The sequence below is a fragment of the Camelus dromedarius genome, chromosome 10 (assembly GCF_036321535.1).
Source record: "Camelus dromedarius isolate mCamDro1 chromosome 10, mCamDro1.pat, whole genome shotgun sequence".
Taxonomy (NCBI): Eukaryota; Metazoa; Chordata; class Mammalia; order Artiodactyla; family Camelidae; genus Camelus; species Camelus dromedarius.
This window is the reverse complement of record NC_087445.1, coordinates 7,724,708-7,748,301: the sequence shown is the minus strand read 5'-3', so window position 1 is coordinate 7,748,301 and position 23,594 is coordinate 7,724,708. Positions and strand designations below refer to the sequence as shown.

The window sequence follows — 23,594 nt, the reverse complement described above, 5'->3', positions numbered from 1 at the left end:
CTAAATTGAGCTCGTTCCTGTGGGCTTCACACTCAGCACACATTCCTGCTTTATTTCTTACCTTGCCCAGTGTTATCAGCGACCCGGATATTGCCAGTTTTAGTGGGTGATACTTAGTCCTCCAGCAGGGCCTCTTTAGTACATCGGATAGGAGTGAACAACCATTCTGCCAAAATCTCTATTCCCTTGACCTTCATGGTATTACTCTCTGGTTCTCCTGTTCTGACTATTCCCTCCGAGACTCCTTTCTGAAATCTTCATCGCTCCAACCCTGTAATGTTAGTGTTACTCAGTCTTTATCCACCATAATTCTTTCTCTGCTCACTTATATTTAATGAGCTCAGCTGTTCTCATGGCTTTACCTGCTGACTTCTAAATCTATACTTGTATCCTGGATCTTGCCCCTGAGTTTCAGAATCCTGGTTATAAACAGCTGTTTGCCTGTCCGTCATTTGGATGTTCCAGAAGCCCACAAACACTTCATATTCAGTGGCTGAGACAGCCATTACTTTTCCCCCAGACCTGAATCTCCTGCTTTCCTTGCCTCAGCTAACAGAACCATTATCCTCCATCATTCAAAACAGAAAGCTCTTGCATTGTCCTTGATGCCTACACTTTGACTCATCCTACACATTTAGTTAATCTCTAAACCTCCTTTTAATCCCTGAGTGTGTCTGAATTCCAACCTCTCCTTCCATCTCTTAGCTCTCTTGGCTTAGACATCCCTAGACTATAGTCTTTTGGAATAAATGCCTTGCTTTTCTCTTCTTGCATAGTTTCACCTCCTTAAGTCCATTCATCACACACAGCTATACTTACCTTTTTAAAATGCAAATCTGACCCTTACTTAAAGTCATGGTTCCCTGATGCCTCCAGCAGGACATAAAAAGCTGCCTATGACTTGGCCCTTGCCTCTCTGTAATGGTTTATTGCTTAGTCTTTTCAGAACAACATTCTCTTTCAGTTAGAAAACTGCCTCCTCAATTTTAAATGTATGATTATTGGAAAAATACAGATTAGAATAGCCTATCTTTACTTTCCTATTGTGGGTGTAGGCTTGTGACCAGGCTGTGCCTACTGAAGTTCATTTCTTGAATTTCCTAAATGGAAACTAGGGGAAATGCTTTGCTGTTGTCGATTTTAACAGTTAGTCTGAGATACTGAGGCAAGAGAGCAGCAAAAATGAGAGGCAGAATGAAAGCCTCTTCGTGGCACTGAGCTCTGACTTCCAGTCCTTGAGATTCTTAGAGTGCTTCAAGTCTCTGTAACTCTTCCTTTAATTCTGGGAGCTGAGAATTCTGCCTGTGACCTGCCTTTTCTGCTTAAACTAGTTGGAGTTGGGTTCCTGTCACTTGCTGGTAAGAGTCCTGAAAAATTTCTCTGCAGCCTCACTTTGTGCCATGTCCCACTTTGTAATTTTCTGCTCTAATAATTGCTTCTAGTTCCCCTGCATCCACCATTCAGTCATGATTCCCTGCCTCTGCTCATACAGTTTCCCCTCCCTGGAACTGTAACCAAGCAGTGGCCTCGTGTGTCCCTGGGTAGAAAGCCAAACTCTGACAACAAGTGTTGCAGCAACATAAGGGCTTATTGCAGGGCGCCAAGCAAGGGAGTTGGGGACAAGCCTCAGATCCACTCCAGCTTGGTCTTCAAGTTAGGGGTTTTTAAAGGGGAAGAACAAAGCAGCTGGGGTTAATCATCATCTTCTGACATTTCTTAATCATAGTTTTGGGAGTCAAGGTGCCTATGGTTTACAAGTCTGGTCTGGTGGTCCTTGACCTGAGGATCTGTTAGCTCATCTTGCCCTGGAGGAACAAGCTGAGTCTGTAAGTTAAGGATGTTATCAACAACAGTAATTTTAGTCATCTGACTCTGGTTGATTAGTGTTCAGTTAGCACAGGATGGAGGTCAGAGAGGACAAAAAAGGGAATGAAGTATTGGATAGGGAGGTTAATCATAAACTCAGCAGGGGAACTCGGTTTTAGGGGAACTCAGTTTCAGAACTTCCTTAACACCTTTGTCATTCTGCTGATTCTTGTTGTACTGGGAAAAGACCGAAAGCCAGGCCCCGGACTTTGTCGATCCCAGTGAATTTAAGGAAAGTGGATAGGATGAACCCTGCAGTAGAGAGCCCCAAGCACACAAAGCCTCCGGTGATCACTCTTGTAACCACCACCAGATAGCACTTCTGGTCAATATCTCACCTGTTAACCGTCAGAAGCAGAACTGAGTGTCAGTGGTCTCTTTAGGTTGTAATGTAGCAGCCCTGGGAGTTGAGCAGAGGTGGAGGAGATCGAAATGATCCAATAGAAAAAGTTTCACTTTTATCTCTATTATCCATATCTCTTAGCTTTCCTTTTGTATGTTCTTATGTCACCTAGAACATTTGTTTGTTTTATTGCTGCCTGGGTCCTGCTCCTGTAGATTCTTATATAATAGATCTAGATACAGTGTGGGCACCTGGATTTTTTGGGGGGGAAGTCACTTGGATTTTATAAAGTTCCCCAGGTGGTTCTTAGGCATAGCCAAAGTTAACAGCTGCTGCCCTAGGGTGCCTGACCAGTCAACCTGTTTTCATGGACAAGCAAGTCTGCCTGTTGCCATAAATTTCTGCGATGAAGAGATAGGCAATGATTGCCCTAAGGCAGAGTTTTCATCCAGAGAATGAATTGGAATTCTCTGTTTTTTGAAGAGTTTGTGAAGGATTGATGTTAATTTTTTGAATGTTTGGTAGAATTCACCAGTGGGCCTGGCTTGGTGGGAAGATTTTTTTTATTACTAATTCAATCTCTACTTGTTATAGGTCTATTCAGATATTCTATTTATTCTTGAGTCCGTTTTGATAGTTTGTGTATTGCTAGGAATTTTTCCATTTCATCTAGGTGATCTGATTTGTTAGCATATGCTTGTTCATAGTATTACCTATGATCTTTTTTATTTTTGTAAGATTGGTAGTAATGTCCTCTCTTTCATTACTAATTTTAGTACTTTGAGTTTTCTCTTTTTTTGTTTTTCTTGGTCAATCTAGCTGGTTGGTCCACTTTGTTGTTTTTGGCTAATGAATCAACTTTGTTGATTTTTCAATATTGTTTTTCTGGTTTTTTTATTTCATTAATTCTTCCTCTAACCATTATTATTTCTTTCCTTCTACTTGTTTTGGTTTAGTTTGCTCTTCTTTTTCTAGTTTCTTAAGGTAGAAGTTTAGGCTACTGATTTGATATCTAGCTTCTCTTTTTATTATTAAATACTTTTTAGAGCAGTTTTAGGTTCACAACAGAATTGAGCAGAAAGTACAGAAGTTCCCACATATGCCCTGTCCCCACACATGCATAACCTCCTCTACTATAGACACCCTGCACCAGAGTGTGCTTTCACTTAGTAATATACATTTAAGATTCCTCTGTGTGTTTTCCATGGCTTGGTAACTCATTTCTATTTAGTGCTGAATAATATCCCATTGTCTGGACTTCTTTTTTAATATAAATATTTACAGCTATAGATTCCCATCTGAACACTGCTTTCCTTGTTTGTCTTAAGTTTTGGTATGTTGAGTGAAGTCTGTATAGAAAAGGCAGGATAAATACTTGCTTACTTCCATGTATTTACATGTTTTGGAAATAATGCGTGGGTTCCCTAGCGTGCCAGTTTTGAATTACTGACTTTCAGTTCCAAATTTATTCTTTTTGCATGCTCTGTGAAATGGATTTGGACCCTTTAAATATTTATCCTTTACCAGCTGGCAGGTACTAAGCTTTGTCAGTAGAGGGCAACAGAGAGATTCTGCAGGAGGAAAGGGTTTTGTTTCCTGTTTCTAGTATTTGGGTTGGGCAGGCTTCTCCGGTGCCTGGTTCCTGCACTTCAGCACCTGGCTTCTTCAGAGTATGGTGGCCAGCTGCCAGAAACATCTCCTGGCACCCCCCTCAAGTGGTTTGTATTAGAGTGCCTCTTGTGAGACTCCTCCTCATGAATGACTTGCCCTAGCACCATACGAGGTAGATTTCTGGCACCAGTGCAGCACCACAGCAGCTTCCCCACCATCTAGTGAGCCACAGATAGGCACAGCACCTCTAACAACATCTGTGCCTCAGCTCTGGGGTGATCTCCACTGGACACTTTATCTCAACCCTTGAGGCGGAGGCTGTTCCTTATATTGCTAATCCTATATTCTTTTAGAATTCTCTTTTACTGCTTTACTAGCCAACCCCTTATTACTCCATTCCCCTATTGTAGTTAATAAGTCTTTAAATAAATAAACCCTTCCCTGTCCAAATTACTGGGTGGTTCCTCTCTCCTGATTGAACCCAGACTGGTACAACTGGTAATTTCTAAAGGTGACAGTAAGGTTTTTTGTTTGATGAAGAGATCTGTCCAAATTAAGGATTTATGTTCAATAAAGGATAAAGTTAGTAGATGTAATAGAATATAAGACAATTGAAATGTCTAAAACTGACAAGATATACAAGTCTACAATGTACAGGAAACCATCAGAAAAATTGAACAACCCCAATAGAGAAAGGGGCAGTGAATGTGAATAAACAATTTAAAAAGAGGAAAACTCAAAAGTTCATTAAGAAATGTTCAGACTCAGTAATAAGAGAAATTTAAATTAAAACAATGAGATATCACATCACAGTTTCTGGTTTGGAAAAAGTTTGAAAGCTGGATAATATTTATATCTCAAATATACCTCAGATCTGTCCTCTTCTCTCCATCACATTTGCTGTCACTCTAGTCCAAGGCCACTATTATCTTCTGCATTATCATAATACAAAAATGTAACTGGTCAGCCCACTTCTATTCTCGCTCTCCCACAATTCAGTCTTCCTCTGAGAGCATGAAAAGTCTTTATGTGTAAATCAGACACTGAAGCTGAGTCCCCCTAAAATTGAGTTCCCTTACAGAGTTCATGATTAATCTCTCTATCCAAAACTTTATTCCCTTTCTTGTTTCCCCTCTGACCTCAATCATGTGCTAATTGAACGCTAATCAACTAGAGTCAGGTAACTAAAATAGCTGTTGTCAGTATCATTGTTAAGGTGCTAAAATTGCTATTATAGATATCATCATTAACGTATAAACTTGGGACAAGATGAGCTCCCCAAGCCATGGACCACCTGGCGAGAGACTTGTAAACAAGAGACATCCCGACTCTCCAAAATACAGTTAAGAAATGTCACAGAAATGTTACAAGATGATGATTTTTTTTAATTAATAAAATTTTTTTTAATATTAATTTTTTTGAAGTATAGTCAGTTAACAATGTTGCATTAATTTCTGGTGTATAGCACAGTGATTGTTATACATATATATTCCTTTTCATACTCTTTTTCATTATACGCTGTTACAAGTTATTGAATATAGTTCCCTGTGCCATATAGTAGGATCTTGTTGTTTATCTATTTTATATATAGTAGTTAGTATCTGCAAACCCCGAACTCCCAAATTATCCCTCCACCCACCACAAGATGATGATTAACCCCAGCTTCTTTTATCTTCCCCTTTATAAAAAAACCACCTAACTCAGAGACCAAGTTGGTGTGGTTCTGAAGCTTGTCTCCCACTCCCTTGCTTGGTGCCCTGCAGTATGTGCTTTATTTTCCCTCACCACAGCCTGGTGTCATTAGATTGGTTTTGCTGCATATTGGGCAAGCAGGCCCGGGTTCCATTAGGTAACAATACCACTTCTTGGCTTAGAACCTTTTAATAACTTCCTAGTGCTCTTGGAATAAAATTCATTATCATGGCCTGCAGGTGATCCACGTGATTTTACCTACCTCCCAGTTTTATAGTGCCACTCTCCTTGCTCACTGTTCTCTAGCAAATATTCAATACCTTGAACGCCAAGCTCTTTCTTTCCTCGTATCTTTTGCACACGCTATTCCCTCTGTCTGAATCTTCACGTAGCTTACCATTCTTATCTGTCCTTCTACTCAAAGAAGGTGGGCCACCTTTTTCGGGAGCAGATCCTAGTAAGTATCACTGTTACTCTGATTATTTCTTTCATAATGCAAATTATTAGCTTGCAAATAAAAATTGCTTGGTTTTAACCTCCCCTATTAGACAATACACTTCATGAGGGCGACCATGTTTGTCTTTTTCACTATTAACCTCCAGCACTTAAAGCACTGCCTAAAACAAAATAAGCGTTAGAATGCATGTGAACGAATGACTATTTTGTGTTCTAAGAGAAGCCTGGACCAATGAATTACTTTACAAATGCAGATCCTTCACACGTAAATGTTGTGTCCTAGTTAGTAATGCGACAGCAAAACACGCAAACGAAGTAACTCCACACACTCACTTAAAATTTTGTGCTTTAAAATTTTTCAGTGCCTCCAAACTTCGTCCCTCATATTCAGCATCCATGCTATTTTTTATTGTCACCTGCCAGTTTAAGTCCTTTATCATTTCTAAAAAATTTTCTATCGTTTTCTGATTTGTTAAGAGCGCTTTGTATAGTAGCTTTTTATTGTTTGTTTTGCAGGCATTTTTTTTTTCCCAGATTGCTTTTTTTTTAATCCCACATAGCCTTTTGACTTTTTATTTTTAACCCTACGGTTGAACTACTCTAGTAAGGAGGTGATGTCTGGGGTGACTCCAGTAAACCAGTGAAGCTGGTTGGGTGACAGGGGAAAAGGGTATCGTAGCAGGAGAACAGAGGGAGTCTCAAAAGAAAAACAATCATAGATCACGCAAGTCAGGGCCCCTGACAAGCACTATCCGCCTCCTGCAGTCGGCCGGCCGGCGCGCCTGTCTGACGTCACGGACGCGCCGCAGTGTTGACTCAAGCCGCGCAACCTCGGCGGCCATCTACCAGGCGCGCAGCTGCGAATATTCTCGCGGCGCCGGAACTCCAGGGCACGTGACCGGGTGACAGGGCTCTCTGGGCTGGAGGGCGCGCTTGAGGTGTTGCGGCACGGGATGGCGGAGGCGCCTCCTGTCTCAGGTACTGTCCTGGCCCGCGCGGGACTGGGGCCCTCACGGGGAGCGGATATTGGGTCAGTGAGGAGTCTTAGAGCTTCGGCCACTCGTATCGCGAGAGTGGCGCGTACTAGGCTTGGGGATAGTGCCTCGGAAGGGCCTAGGCACGCGCGTCGTGTGCACCGAGTTCTCAACCCTCCTCACTGGGTCGTGAAGTCCGGCCGCTGGGTTCCTAGGGAGAGTGAGTGTGTCCGGCCTTCTCCAGGGCTTATCCTGGCCTTGTAGGGCAACGGCCGCACTGCTACCCGACAGGCAGGCGTCGGCCGGGTCACGGCCCGTGACGGTGGCGGGCTTCCGACGCGCGGCGGGTTTGCACGCTGTGCCTGAGGTATATATGCTCGTGCGTCCCTGGAGTGGCGGCGCCGGCGCTAGCCGAACAACATGGTTTCCAATCTTAGCCTGCCACGAACTCGCTTTGTGACTGTGTCTCGTTTTCCTAATCCTTGAGTTAAGAGTTTGAAAGTCAGTTACTGTGAAGATTCCCGCCGCTGCTGAACCTGTTTCACAATTATTAGCTTACTTCCTCTCCCGGAGTTGCCTCTGTGTAGAGACAACCTCATTTGGCTGTTAGTATAACATCCATTTCCACTTCCTTCAGGATATCCTAGATCGTTATTTTCCAAAGTCTTTGAACAGTGACCGAAAAGGAACATTTTACGTCGTAGCCTCAGTGCACACAGACGTAAATATAAAAAAGTGAACCAAAAGTTTCAGGAAGCAGGGGTTTTCCTTACTATCTGCAATACACTCTGTTACCTATTTCGTTTGGAAAAATATTTGTCACAACCCACTACATAATTTGATTTCACGACCCACTCTTTTTGAAAAACAGCAGGGATATGCAGCATAAGATTTGTGAATAGTCATTAATTTGAGTCTTTCTACTGCTACCTACCAGCTGTTGGCACACCAAGAAGAGTATATGTGTATATATGTACTTGGACTCTATACTCTACAGTTGGATTTCCCCTTACTCTGCTCCACCCATCTGCTGCTTACCTGCTGTGGTGTTATCCTGGATCTAGGGTACCACTTGCACTATAGCCAAGCCTTGGAGACATCCTGTTTATTGAGTAACTTCCAGCTATTTAAAATAGTAAAAATATAAAGGTGTCTCAGATCTTTGTGTCCAGTTTTCCTGTGCCCTTTCCCCCTTCCTCATGTCTCTTAAGGGTCTTTCTGAGGGCTTTGCCTACTACCTTATGTCTGGTGGAGTGTATATTGTATGTGAGTAGGTGCTGTCCTGTCTTGATTCTCTAGTTACATCAACTCCTTACTGCTTAACATGAAAGTATCCTATTCCTATCCTTTACCAGGCTATTCTGGACAACTTTACTGACCCTTTTCCTGCTTCTCTTACAACCTTGCTTCTTCAAGCAGGAGAAGACTACACAAAACCCATTTGGTCTAATCTACCTATTCTCACCTTTATGTTATCTTTTAAGTTTCTGGAACACCTTCTCTGCCACCTTCTGAATTTGTCTAATCCTCTTGCCATTTTGTAAGGCCTTTCACCTCATCCTGGGAATTCTGCCTGTGTGAAAGCTTTCAAGACAAATTCTGGAGTGAGTGAGAGGTTACCCTATGACCTTTATGATCTCACTCAGTTCTTAAGTATATATTTCTATGGTACCTGCTACCCAACTTCTGACAGTGGAGTGTAATGTAAGAGTGTGGTCTTTAGGACCACATAGCCTGGGGTGGAATCCAAAATCTGCTTTGGGATACCCCTGTGACCTTGGGCAAGTTACGAACTCTCTCTGTCTCAGTTTTCTCATCAAGAATATAAGGATTAAATGAGTTTACATACGCAAAGTGCTTAGAATAGTGCTTGGCACATGTTAAGTACCTAATAAATGTTAGGGCTCTTTTTTTAAACCTGAAACCCACAGGTTGAGCACTGCACCCATCTGTGGTCAGGTCTGTGTTTCAGATAGTCTGTAGTACTAACAGGAATAATAAAGCACCATTTTAACCACTTTATATGTGTTACTTGCTTTACTCTTCATAGCGACTCTTTGATGTGGGAATTCTTCTATCTCCATTACATGTAAGAAAATTGGGATTAAGTAACTTGCATAAGGACACAATAAGTGGTGGGCAAGGACTTAAACTTAGCTTCTGGGCAGTATCAGTTCATAGAATGTTCTTTGTGCTACACATAGTTCTAACTTTGCTACTGATTGGTTTGTATCCTTAGGCAAATTATTTCGACTTTGGACTTCAGGGACTGAGTTGACTATACAAAGAAGCATCTTGGGGAGGGAGGCGATGAGTAGGTTGAAGGGGCATATGCTTAATTTTGGAGACTCTGGGATTCTGGACCATATTACAGAGATTATGTATGGAAAATCTGAAATATATTCCTGGGGGGAAGAAATGGGATATACTCACTCGGCTGCTGCTATGTACTGTCTATATGAAATCTTGCTTAAATTCCACAATGACCCTTTGAAATAGTATTAATAACTTTTGTCATGGATGAGAAAACTAAGCTAAAAGCAATCAAGTGATATCCTCCTAAGCTCATATGGTGAGTTGGAGGGCCAGACTTTAAACTGATTTTGGCTGACTTCAAAGCCAGTTTACTTGATATTACACAATGCTACCTTAGAGTTTTGAAAGACCACATGGAACCTGCTGATTGATGTCTCACCCCTGAACTATTTGCTGAACTTACGTTTTTTGGTAAAATAAATGCTTAAATGCCTGATGGCCCGGGTGAGCAATTACTTAGCAATTCAGCAGTGTTTGTTGGTGAGGCTCCTGGACATGGGATGATCGGTCTTCTACAAGCACCTTGAACCCACCACCTTCACAGGAAACACAGGCCTTATGAAGAGACTGTTCTATACAAAGTTGTTAGGAAAATAACTTTTAGATATGGCTTAGAGTCGTTGGGGCTTAATGGGTAACCAATTAATTTCTTGCATGTCTATTACTTATGTCCTAGGTACTTTTAAATTCAATACGGATGCTGCTGAGTTCATTCCTCAGGAGAGAAAAAATTCTGGTCTAAACTGTGGGAGTCAAAGGAGACTAGATTCTAATAGGATCGGTAGAAGAAATTACAGTTCACCACCTCCCTGTCACCTTTCCAGGCAAGTCCCTTATGATGACATCTCTGCTATTCTTCAGCACACTTATCATCCTTCAGGAGGCAAACCTAAAAGTCAACAGAATTCTTTCCAATCCTTTGCTTCTAATAAATCACTTAAGAGCCATGGCCTTCAGAATCAACCTTGGCAGAAACTGAAGAGTGAAAAGCAGCATATCAGAGTCAAGAGAGCACAGAGTCTCATTGATCAGACCTCGGATGCAATTAGCTTGGAAAGCATGGTCAAGTCAGAGAGTGGGGCAAACCCCAGAGACCACAGCCCTTCTGAGAGTGAGAAGGAAACTGTTGGTGCAGATCCCAGAGGAGCAAAACCCAAAAAAGCAACCCAATTTGTATACAGCTATGGTAGAGGACCAAAAGTCAAGGGGAAACTCAAAAGTGAGTGGGGTAACAGAGTGACTCTGAAACCTGAGGACGTGGGACCTGAAAACACCAAACCTGTGGTGGTTATCCACCCTGATTCTTCGGATACATCCTCTAGAAAAGGAGTAGCAGATGGGTATGGGGCCAGACGCAGCGAGCAGAGAAGACACCCACAGAAAAGACCTCCCTGGGAAGTAGAGGGGGCCAGGCCGCGACCAGGCAGGAATCCACCAAAACAGGAGGGCCAGCGACAGATAAATGCAGGATCCAGAAACAACATGACCTCTGTTCCAAAGGATCATCTTAATGAAAGACCAGCAAAGTCTGCCGGTGACAGTGGGAATTTGGCAGTCATCAATAAGTCTTCCAGAAGGGTTGACCCAGAGAAATGTGCTGTAAGGAGGCAAGATGCTCAAGTAGCATCCTTCCCCCGAAGCAAACAGAACCACATGCTAAAGAATGTGGAAACACACACAGGTAAATCTTCCTAGATGGGTGGAAATATTTTTTTTTTTTAATCTTAATTTCTGAATAGGTTATAACAGTCACAAATTTAGAAACCAGAAAGTATGTAAAGGTACACAGTAGAAAGTCTTATTCTGTCCTTGTTCATCATCTGCCTGGGTCCTGCCGCCACCTGCTCCACCTCCCCAGTAGGTAACCACCTACTTAGTTTTTAAATATCATAAGCAAATACAAGGAAGGAATTTTTTTTTCTTAACAAATAAGGAATTTTGTAAGGATTTTAAAAAACTATTTATTGTATATTTTTTTTTTATTTTAGTGGGGGTGGGGTGGGTAATTAGGTTCGTTTATTTTTAGAGGAGGTACTGGGAATTGAACTTAGGACCTCATGCGTGCTAACCATGGACTGTACCACTTGAGCTATACCCTCCCTGCTAGTAAGGATTTTTTAAGTGCAGGTATGAGTGGTATGGATGTTTGGTTATGAGAATTTTTTTTTGAATTGTGAAACCTCAAGTAGAGAATGGTAACATCTCCACTGCCTCTCCTGGTTCCAGCCTGTGTCGTGTCTTACCTGCTCATCTGCAAGAGTTCCTAACTAATCTTGCCATCTCCAGTTTCTTTCAATTCACCTCTTACATCAGTGTCAGAGAGCGATCTTACTAAAACATGTATTGAACTGTGTCACTCCCCTGCTTAATTCTGTTCGCTTTTTCTCATCACCTACCGTTCTGGCTTCTGCCTCACTCAGCAGCCCCATCTGCTGCTGCCTCAGTCCCCACTGCATTTTATCCCTCAGGCTCTGTGCTGCTTCAGCATTCCATGCTGTTGCATCTGTGGCTCCCTCTGTCCAGACTTTACCACTCAGCTCACTGGTGAATTCCTACTCGTTTTTCAAAAGCTGTAGTTCAGCCACATGTCCAGGAAACATTTTCTCACCTCTACAGATAGCATTGATCTTTTCCACCCCTGTGATACGTCTTTCCCTTACGTACACATACTTCTGTTACAGCACTAACCACGGGAAACAATCACTTGTTTACGTGTCAGTGTCCTCCGATAGTTTATGTGCTCCTTAAAAGCAGAGATTAGATCTTTCTTTTCATTTTTATATCTCTGTTGCCTGACACAGCTCTTAGAACACAGTAGGTACTCCACTCTGGCTGTTAGAAAGTTCTTCCTTACTTTGTTTTTTGTTAGCTTGTTTGTTCTTTTTTGTTGTTGTTTATTTTTTTGAGTAAAGGTAGATTTATTTAGAGAGATACATACTCCATAGACAGAGTGCAGGCTGTCTCAGAAGGCAAGAGAAAGGCCACGAGGTGTTACAGTTTTGTGCCCAGGTTAAAGTAAAAGTAGATACACACTCCATAGACAGAGTGCGGGCCATCTCCAAGGACGAGGGAGTGAGAGAGGCCTCTTCATTACTTTGAACTGAAAACTTCTTTCCTGTAAGTACTTCCTATCCCATAGTTCAAATTCTGTCCTCTGGAACAACACAGCAGCTAGTCTTTCTCCTCAGTTTCCCTCCCACTCATTGCAGATAGCTCTTCGCAGTATTTGAAGACTTCTCATTTTGCCCTGAGTGTATATTTTATCCGGGCTAACTAACTTCATTCTGCCAGCTCTTCCTCTTGGACCATCACCATTGTTTCCCTCCAGCTTAATGTGACATCCAGCTTAATCCTGCCTGGGTCTGTTTTCACACTGGCCTCTAGTTCTGCTGGTTTTCATATGCTTCACCAGGCAGCTCTTCTTGGGACCTCAGCTTGTGTGTGAACCAAGGCAATGTTAAATCAGAGTTATTCTTGAATTCTCAAGTCTCGTCATAACGAATTACAAATGGAATGGCTTAAAGATAGCACAACTTCACTATGTCATAGTTTTCTGTAGGTTAAGATTGTGGATTAGCTGAGTTTTCTACTCAATTCTCATAGGACTTAAATTTGGCCAGGGATGCAATCTCATCTGAGGTGTGGGGTCTTCTTTGATGCTCACTGGTTGTTGGTAGGATTTAGTTCCTTATGAGTGTAGAATTTCTTTTTTTTAATTCAAGTATAGTGAGTTACATGTGTCAGTTTCTGGTGTACAACACTGTCCCAGTCATGCCTATACATACATATATTCGTTTTTATATCCTTTTTCATTAAGGTTATTTATTGCAAGATATTGAATACTTATGAGTATAGGATTGAGCTCCCCATTTTCTTGCTGGCTCTTGGCTCAGAGTCACTCTTAGCAATTCCTTACAATGTGGCCTTCTCCACAGCATGGTAGTTTGCTTCTTCAAGGCCTACAGGGAAGCATCTGCCCCAGATTCTTTACATCTGTCTGATTTCTGTCTCTGAGCACTAGACTTATAAAAGGGCTCACTTGATTAGATCAAGTCCACCCATACTCAGGAGATTATATAGGGCATGCACACCAGGAGGTAGGAATCTTGGAGTCCACCTTAGAGTTCTGCATAACAAATCTCTCTTGGTCTCACATCCCAACATATTTTTGAGAACACTTTGTTCATATTTACTGAGGAAATACTGTGTGCGAAGTACTGTTCTAGGTAATAGGAATACAGCATTGATGGGATTTACATTCTAGTAGGAAAGACAGGATGAAAGCACTTACATATTTAATATGTCAGGTGGTGTTAAGAGCTCAAAAGAAATGTAAAGCAGGTTAAGAGGACAGTGACAGGGGCACTAGTTTACATAGGTTGGTCTCTTTAATGAGAGATTTAAACAGAGACCAGAAGGAAGTGCAGAAGTGCACCATGGGGCTCCCTGAAGAAGAATGTTTCAGGCAGAAGGAGAAGCAAGTTTAGATTGAAGTGAGATGGGGGCATTGTGAGCAATGAAGAAATAGGCAGGAGGTCAGAGAAATCACAGGGGCTGGATCACATGAGGCTCTTAGATTTGGTTCTTAAGTAAGAAAATGAGAAGCAGCTGGAAGGTTTTGGGGAAAAGATGGCATGATCTTACAAACATTCTAAAATGATCACTCAGCCTATTGTGTGGAGAACAGGCTCTCTGGAAGAGTTACTACCTGTTGCAGTAATTCAGGTAGTTGAAGGAAACTTGAATTAGGGTAGCAGTGGTGGAAGAGGTAAGAATCAGTTAGATACTGCATGTATTTGGAAGGTAACACTGACAGGATTTGCAGATAGAATGGATGTTGGATGCAAGAGAATGAGAGGAGTCAAGAATGAAGCCAAGAGTGTTGTGCCCGAGCAAGCGGAAGACTAGACTTGTGCACTGGAGCAGTAATGCCTGGGAGAGGAAATGGTGGTGTTTGTTTTTAAAACTTTTAGTTTGGTGTAATTTTAGATTTATAGAAAGATTACAAAGATAGTACAGAGAATTCCCATACATCCTTTACCCAGCTTCCTCTAATGTTAACATCTTATGTAACCAACTCTGGTTCTTTGTCAGATCTAAGAAATTGACATTGTTATGATAGTATTAACTAAATTTCAGGCTTTATTTGCATTTCATCAGTCTTTCTGCTAATGTTCTTTTTCTGCTCCAGGATCCAGTCTAGGATACCACCTTGCGTTTAGTCAGCATATGTCCTTAGTCTCCTCTGATCTGTGACAATTTTAGTCTCTCTTTTTTGGAAAAGGTGTTTTCATGTATGTTTTGCTTTGTGTCCTCCTTGTTCAGGAAGGATCAAGGATTTGATTAAATTTGTTAAATTTGAGTTGCCTTAATCAGACTACCAAATAGATATGTTAAGTAGGGAATTGGATATAAAATTCAGGGAAGAGATCTGGACTGGAGATTAAATTTGGGAATTGTCAGTCAGTCTAGAGATGGTGTTTAATAGGCTAGGAGACGTCATGTAAGGTGTGAGTGTAGTTAGAGAAGAAAAGATTGAGGATGGAGCCTTCCTAGGCTTGGCTGGAAGATGGGTTTCCAGCAAAGGACATGGAAGAGAGTAGCAACTAAACTAGGAAGTGGAATTTTCTAAACATCAAATAAAAGAACTCAAGGAGGAGTGAGTGATCAGTTGTGCTCAATGCTATTGATAGGAACAGAAGGATGACAACTGCGTATTGACTGTTGGATTTGGCAGTGTGAGGGTTATTGGTCTTCATAACAGCAGTTTTGGTGGAGTGGTGGGGGTGAAAGCTTGACTGGAATGGAAGGAGGATTACCCCAAATAGGTCTCCATGGCTGTTTGAGAGTGGGCTTTGCTTACTCTCACTCTGCACTGAAAGAACCTATCATGGCCCCAGTTCTTCCAGACTGTCTGGATCCCTCCTTCTGTGATAACAACCCCCCCCCCCCCCGCCGCCATATCCTTAATTTGTTTCTGCTGTACTCCTGCTCGTAATGGACCTGTGGCCTTCTCTCAGTTCACCACTTTCCCTACAACCTCTCAGAGCCTACTTTTTTCTCTTATCCCTGTTACCTTAGTTTCTGGAAGCAGGGAAGAATGCACTCCTTCCCCAGTGTCATTTCTGTACCAGTATTCTGCTTTTGTATCAGAATCCCTGCTCCTTTGAAAATAATGCTACATCAGCTTTCATCTCCCATCACCTTCTGTGTGTCTCCTTATCTTTGTCATCTGTTAGCTTCCAAATCTCACCTGCTATGCCCCAGACACCACTGTAGGAAAAAAATCTCTGCCCTCAAGGAAATATACATTCTGAGTATAGAGTTAGGAAATAAACAATGTAAAATAAGTAAAATATATGCTACAGTAGATAGATTTAAGTAGTGTAGAGAAATAGAATGTTGAGGGAGTTGGTTCCAGTTTTTTAAGTGGGGCTAGGGACTGCCTCATTGAGAAGATGCCATTTTGAGTAAACAACTGAAATGGGAGAAGGACTGAGCTGTGCAGATGCCTAGGGGAAAGTATTCTAGGCAGAGGGAATAGCAAGTTGTAAAGACCTGCCTGCAGGAATTTGCCTGCCACTTTAGGGCTAGGAAGGAGGCCAGTGTCATCTCAGTAGTGACCTAGGGAAAGAGGAATAGCAAGTGAGGATTGGGAGGTGATGAAGGCCACTGTAAGGACTTTGGTTTTACAGGCATGTGACGTAGGAACCATTGGCAAATGCTGAGCAGAAGAGTGCGTCACCTAATTTGCATTTTGATGGGCTCCCTCTGGCTACTGTGGTGAGGATAGACTGAAGTAGGCAAGGGCAGAAGTAGAAAGGCTAGTTAGGAGGCCATTGTAATAATCCAGGTGAGTGGATCGTGGCTTAGACCAGAGTGTTAGCAGCAGAGGTTGGATTCTGGATATATTTTGAAGGTAGAGCCAGCAGGGACGAGAGCAATAGCCTTTGGAAAGGGCTTAGCGGTAATTTGTAGGTTATTCAAAGTTGATGGCTGTCACCACATAACTAAATGTATGGGAATCCTAGTGGTCAGATTTCACTGTGACTGTATTTAGAAACATCACATATAAAACAATATTTATTAACAAGCAATAAACTTAATAAACAGTAAAACAGAAAGACAATCTTCAGGGTAAAAATCAAAACAAGAATTAATCCTAGTGTTCTTGAGTGCGTTCTATACTTCACTTACCTTTCTGTGTCTTTTACTTCTAACTTGGTTCTGTTCTGCAGTGGTCAATAGGCATTTTCTATAAAATTCACTGCAAGTATAATTCTTGCAGACTATTCCTTTGCCCCAGTCAGCCTTTTATATATAGATGGCTCAAACACAATCACACTCTCTAATGAGCTCTCTCTTAGCTAACTTACCCCTCCAGAATCTCCCACATATAACATATAACTGATAGGAAATATAATTAACTTTCTTATTCAGAAATGTTAACCTACTTTTAAGAAAGAATCTTAAGTCTGATTCCTCAGTTTTTATAATAGAATTCAATTTTATGATATGTTCATGTCTATCTAAAGCAGGTGGGTTTCCCTTTAAATAGCCCCTCAAAGTATGTTTATTCCAGGCTTTCCCCAGTGGGAAAGAGCTATCCCAGAAACCTTACTGACGCCTGAAACTTTCAAAGGAGAGAGGTTATGGAACAGATGAGATGATACTCACTCCTTCATCCATTCATTTGGTAGATAATACTGAGCACCTGGTATATACCAGGCATTGGTAATACTACAGTGAGCAAGGCAGACGAGGCCCTGGTCCTGCCTCCCAGAGCTTGCAGACTTGGTGTTCTGTATTTCTTTTGGCATTGAATTGGACAAACAAAGTAATCTTAGAAAGCTAATATTATGGAATGATTAAAATATGAGCCTTTGAGTCAGGTAACAATGAGTTTGAATTTTGATTTTTAGAATTCTAGCTATATAATCTTGATTTAACCACTTTCAGTCTCAGTTTCTTCATCTGTAAAATGGTACCTCAGTCTGGTAACCCTACCATGGGGCTGTGTTAGGCGCCAAGCCTATCTTTGTTGAATGAATCAACTAAAGACTTTCAGGGCATCTCCTAGAACCATCTCACCGCCATAGATTGTTGGAACCTGTCCAAGATTAGGTTTCTTGCATCTGACCACTGCAGCTTCACGAGCCCCACCCTAGCCTGAGTCCATAGATGTGGTAGATTCAGAGCCTCCCAGAGTCACAGAGGGCAAAGCAAGGCACTGCAGCACGTTGCTTCTGTGAATGCTCAAGCCATGTGTCATGAGGGGCATTTGGCTACTCTGATTGGATCCTGGGCAGTTTCTTAAGAATGTTTCCTCAATTGTGGGAATCCCCACCAGAATGTCTACTTTTTAAGTCATCTACCTCACATATTCCTGCCCCTTCCAAGCCTCAAACTCTAAACAACCACCTTACTCAGAATCAGACGTCCCTTAAAACATCTACATTTGATTTTCTCTCAAATGCCTTGCTGGTTCTTGGTTGACTACAGTAAAGAATGTTTTCCTGTGTTTATCTGTTTTGGTTTTTGAACAGGTTCTCTAATTGAACAGCTAACTACAGAAAAATATGAGTGCATGGTGTGCTGTGAATTGGTTCGTGTCACAGCCCCAGTGTGGAGTTGTCAGAGCTGTTACCACGTGTTTCATTTGAACTGCATAAAGAAATGGGCAAGGTCTCCAGCATCTCAAGCAGGTCAGTCATTTCTCTCTTCTGCATATTTGTTCTCCCATTTTTGATATGTTCAGGTTTTAAACTTAGCTTTAAAAATACTATTTAATTCCTCTTGAATATTTTATCTGCAGGGAAAGCATGTTGCCCTGATAACATTCCGAATGGTCATTATTAAGCTGTAAATCTTTTTTGGGGGGAGGGGCTAGTAATTAGATTTATTTGTTTATTTGTTTTTAAAGGAAGTACTGGGGATTGAACCCAGGACTATGCATGCTAAGCATGCGCTCTATGCCTTGAGCTATAGCCTCCCCCTATTAAGCTATAAATCTTAAATTAACCAGCTAAACGTAACAATATTAAAATATTTCTAGGGTACGACATTATCAGTCATTTTTAATGAAAATGGTAGCTTTTATCCAAATAGCAACTCTAGAAAACAATTTTTTTTGCTTGAGGTATGGTTGATGTACAATATTATGTAAGTTTCAGGTGTACAACTAGTGATTCACAATTTTTAAAGGTTATATTTCATTTATAATTATGAAATATTGGTTATACTTCCTGTGTTGTACTACGTATGTACTATATATCATTTTAGCTTATTTATTTGAAAACATTTCTTGTATAGTTTGCTTTAGAAAATTTATAGAAAGCAATTGTTTACTTTACCCTTAGGATGTTGAAGTTGTTTTGCTTTTAACAGATCTTCATAGTATTTTGTGGGCTTTTCCCAAAGTGTACTAACATTTATAGATAATGCAAGTGTTGCCAACAATATACTTTCTGAACTGTGGCTCTTCCAATTTAAGACACCTGGATTTTCCTATGTGTACTCAAATATTTCATCCTATTTCTTTTCAAACCAACATTCAGATCATGTTTACTTTGGTATTAAAAATAATAGAACATCCTCCCACAAAGTGAAATGCTAATTATATGAAGTGATGGAGGTGTTAACTAACCTAAAGTGGGAATCATATTGTAATATATAGTTGTATCAAATCAACACTTTGTGTACCTTAAACTTATACATGTCATATGTTAATTATATCTCAATTTTAAAAAATAGAACAAAATGGGTACCCACTTTATTCACAATATCTTGAAGTCCTTAGAAGCCTAAATGCAGTATTTAAGCAAAGCATTCAGTATTGTGAATTTGTTTCTTAAATGTCTGATATCCTTAACATAGAAATTACTACCACAGCTTCAATATTACGGCTTCCTGTAGATTTAATTTTTTTTAGTTACATGTGCTTTTGTAAGGAAATTATTTTGATTTCTTCTCATTTTTCTTGACAGATGGCCAGAGTGGTTGGAGGTGCCCTGCATGTCAGAATGTTTCTGCCCATGTTCCTAATACCTATACTTGTTTCTGTGGTGAGTTTTTTGTGTACGCTGGTGTCTCTTCCACTTTGTGCATTGTATCTCAGCTCCCAGCCCAGGAAAGGTGGTGTACTGGGCATGTTTTAGAAGTTACTAATAAGACCTCAAAGCTACAGAAGTCTACAAGACATATGCATGTGGTCTGTTGCACAGCTAGAGTCACAGGCCTTCGTGTGCTTGGCAGATTGTTCTGGAGATGGGCCTTCTCATCATGCCCACCAGGTCTCCTTGGCTGGAGCTTTAGGTCAGAGCTGACCAGATGGCAGAGGCAGGTACAGACATGGGCTTCTTCTCACCCCTAACTGTAACAGCTTTGAAACTCCAGATTTGAGCAGCATGAGTAAAGAATAATGGTGAAGTGCACTTTATTTTAATCCAAGAAATCAGTCGTTGGTCTTTTTAATAAAAAGAGATTTTCTTTAAACCAGCATTACAAACTCAGTTCTCTTGCTCTCCCTCTTTATGGAATACTTCTTCCTGTTTTTGAATAGCTCAGTTCTTCCATGTGTTAGGAAAACAACTTTCCGTGATCCAGATGCTCATCCCTGCTGCTAACCTATTTCTTGCATGTCCTTTTTTTCCCGTCTTTCCTGCCTGTCTTTTAATGGCTAACCTTCGCCCTCTGGTTGTTGATTTTTCAGGTTTTGTTTTTTAACCGTTTGTTTCCCTCCTTGAACCATTGCATTTTTGCTTCTGTCCTCATTACCTCACTGAAACTATATTCAGAAGTCATCAATATCCCCTTCCAGACCAAATCCAGGGCTGATTTATAATTCCTTAACCTTTTTGGCTGCACAATAGCCCCTGTTGCTTTGACCATTCCCCTCTTGAAATGACAAGCTCTTTCTGTTTCTTTCTCCATGTTGTCTTTGTTTTTCTAACTAATTTGTTCATACTTCTCCTTTCCCATTTCTAAACTGGCAGCTTTCACCAAGAGTCAATCATTAACCATCAACAGTTTAACTTTGAACTCAATTATCTTTTTGAATTCAACTATATACAGTGTTCTTCTCCTTCTTGTCTTTAAATCTTCATCTACTGTATCATTTAAGGACTGACCCCAAATATCCTCTTCTAAAAGAAGCTTCCCTTTCTTATCTCCTCTCTCACTTTGGCCACTATTATCCAGAATCTGCTGGTGTCTTATTGCCAAAATCTGAACCTTAATAGATACTCAATTAGTATTAGCTGAAGAAATGAATGTTCCTGAATATGCTACTGGAAAGGCAGCATGAAACTGGAAGCAAGAGATCAATTGAAAGTTGGATAAATAGGACCAATGCCAAGGCTTAATTACCTTATTTTAAAGGACTTTTAAACATAAAGCACCACAATGAAATTAAAAATCTTGTTAAAGCCTTCAACTGACTAATTGAATATGAGACCCCAAGAAGGTAGAAGAATGTAGAGTGAAGGTCAAGGTGACTGAACGAGGTAGAATGGTATGGGAATACAAATAATGGCCTTATTCTACCTGAGGGCTTTGCCTCACTCTGCTCTTCAAGACCTTTAGTTTAATACACTTATTGAAAACTTATTAATATACCAGTCACCATGAAGAAACAGAAGGGAATGAGACTGTTTATTGAGTTCCCAGAGTTCATGCTCTAAGATTTAAGACACAGTTAACTTGATGTTCTACTAGAAATAACAAAGTCTGGGAGCTCTTTGAGGTGAGTGTGATCTGGCTAGATGATTAAGGGAACCCTTCATGAAAAAGAATTGAATTGGTCTTGAAAACTAGGTTTAAAATCAAGAAAGCTTAGGATCTCTTGAGAGAAGAGGAAGTCACCCATTTATGGAACCCAGGATCTATGAAGATGGAGGAGTAGGAGATGACTGGAGAGGTAGGACTGGCTCCTTGGTGCCAGACCTAGACATTGGGAATTCATTTGTCTGGCTGTGGGAAGCCACTGAGGGCATCAACGTGCTTCTTTATGAAGATTAGTCTGGTGACAGTGAGTAGAGTATTTTGGGACCTAAGCAGTTTGGGGACTTAAAATAACCCAGATGAAGAAGAATAAAAGTCTGTTATGGGTTTTAAAGTGGGACAGAAAAGGAAGGTATACAAGATTTCAAAGGTAAACAGGAATCAACATCAATGGGAAAGGAAAGAACCCAAATGTGGCTCCAGAATTTTATGCTTTTGGAATGGTAATACCAAGAACAGAAAAGGGCAGGTCAAGAGAACCAGGTTTGTTGGTGACAGTGAGTTCAGTTTAGAAATGTGAGTTGAAGAAGTAAGACATCTAGTGAGAGATGTTCTACATGGAGTTAGGGATATTTGAAGAAAGGTCAAGGTTTAAGGATGATAGCCACAGTTGAGAGCAGTAGATGAAAGGATAAGGAGTGAAAATGCAGAACCTTGGCAGATGAAGAGGGAAAAAAACATCATTTAGAGTCAGGGAAAAGAGGTGGAGTCAGGGAAAGATGGTAGGGGAAAACTAGGGCACCGTACTGGGACAAGAAAGCACATAGGTAGGGAAGCTTTTCTGATAGTCTAAGATGAGGTTCTGCCAGTAGAGAGGCAAGAGCAGGCATAGAGGGGAAGGTGAAGTGAGATACAGTATGTAGGAAAATTGACAAGATTTGGTGATTAAAATATGGAAAGAAAAAGGAGGATAGCTCTAGTTTTGAGTTTGTATGATTCTGACAGTGATGCTGTCACTAATAGAAATAGGGAACCCTGAAGAGGGTGGGGTTTAATAGGGAAGATGCTAACTTTTACTGTAGTTAGAGGGAATCTGAAGTGACTGTAAAACCCCAAGCACAGATGTCCACTAGACAGTTGGACATACAGGACTGAAACTGAGGATTCAGGGCAATGCAGAAAATGTAGATTTTGGAATCATTTGCTTTTAGGTGTGTTGAACCTCACTGCACAAATGAATTTCTGAAAGAGACAGGCGAGAGAGAAAAGCAGAGGCCAGGGACTGGGAACAGGCTTCATTTAGGATGTAAGTTGCCCAAGTGAATTCCTCAAGGGCAAGGAGTCCTACACCCCGGTTTTACTCTTCCTGCCCCTGTGCTAAGTTCATGGAAGATGCTTACTGAAGATTATGCAGTGATGGTGATTATAAAATTTTAGCCCTTTTATGCCTACATTATAGCTTTCGTATAGGCGAGTTCCTACTCTACAGGAGACTTAACCTTTCCATCTCTTATTGCTTCTTTCCCCCATTGCTCTTACCTTATTCTCTCTTTCTGATCTTTACAGTAGATATTCCCATATCAATTCAAAGACTCATTTACAGAAGACTTACCTTGCAGGCTTTTTAAAAACTTAGATTAAATGTATCCATTAGTCAAAGTGGCACTTTCATAAGTAAAAATGACTTTTTATTTGTCTTTTCCTGGTAATCCAGAATTTATCATGCTCAGTGAAGTTTTGATAAGTAGTGTTACATTCAACTTTTTATTTTAGGATGTGAGATAATGTGTTTGGTTGAACTAATGAAAACCACACTGATGTTTCTTGCTGTCTGGCTTTATTGTATTATCTCATTAATGTCTAGGATTCAGTTGAAGTTTGTACCATTGACTCTGTAATCTGATATGTTTTAGGCAAGGTAAAGAATCCTGAATGGAGCAGAAATGAAATTCCACATAGTTGTGGTGAGGTCTGTAGAAAGAAACAGCCTGGCCAGGACTGCCCACATTCCTGTAACCTGTAAGTTGGAACGCTAGAACCCTGGGGATTTCTGGTGAACATGCTTTGCTTGTGGCTCTAGTTAGCATGTAACAGGACTGGGTGAACGACAGTGTGGTATTCTTACTGAGCACTTGCTCTGTGCCAGCTACTCTACAAAAGTTGACTCTTTGAATCCTTACTACAGGCCAGTGATGTATAGATATTTATCATCTGCATTTTACACATGAGGAGAGAAGTGCTCAATAATACAGTTGATCGGTTACAAATAGCAAATATCTACAGGCTTTGACTTCAAAGGTTTAATTCCTAGGTTCATCTCTTAACGGTTATGTGATGTTGGACAAATTACTCCTCTGAGCCTCAGTTTCTGGACTTGTAAGATAATAACGATATGATCAAAAAACAGTTACAGATTTCTATGAATATTTATCTAAGACACTAAAGAGACTCGGTACAGAGAGTTGGTATACTTAAGAGACTGTGGTAAGTGGCCAAAAATTGGTAACACTTGCTTTTATTACCCAAATCTAAGAGTAAAACAGACATCAGAGTGTTATACTTGCCTCTGCTGTTATCTGGCTTCTGCATGGAACAAGGCTTGGACCAGAAGTCTT

The 23,594-nt window shown here is 40.8% G+C and overlaps 1 protein-coding gene across 5 annotated transcripts in view; it reads left to right on the top strand.

Moving 5' to 3' along the window:
• The first annotated feature begins 6,794 nt into the window (after positions 1 to 6,794).
• Positions 6,795 to 23,594, top strand: part of NFX1 (nuclear transcription factor, X-box binding 1) — a 57,183-nt gene continuing 40,383 nt past the window's right edge. For 3 of the 5 annotated variants that reach the window (XM_010975825.3, XM_064490133.1, XM_010975824.3), the window contains exons 1-5: positions 6,796 to 6,946; positions 9,935 to 10,939; positions 17,805 to 17,963; positions 19,245 to 19,322; positions 22,893 to 22,998. In XM_010975825.3, the coding sequence (XP_010974127.3) occupies positions 6,922 to 6,946; positions 9,935 to 10,939; positions 17,805 to 17,963; positions 19,245 to 19,322; positions 22,893 to 22,998 (1,373 nt within the window). In that variant the 5' untranslated portion in view covers positions 6,796 to 6,921. Of the gene's footprint in view, positions 6,947 to 9,934; positions 10,940 to 17,804; positions 17,964 to 19,244; positions 19,323 to 22,892; positions 22,999 to 23,594 lie in introns of all 5 variants that reach the window. The other 2 variants (XM_031447227.2, XM_010975826.3) reach the window with 1 other exon arrangement.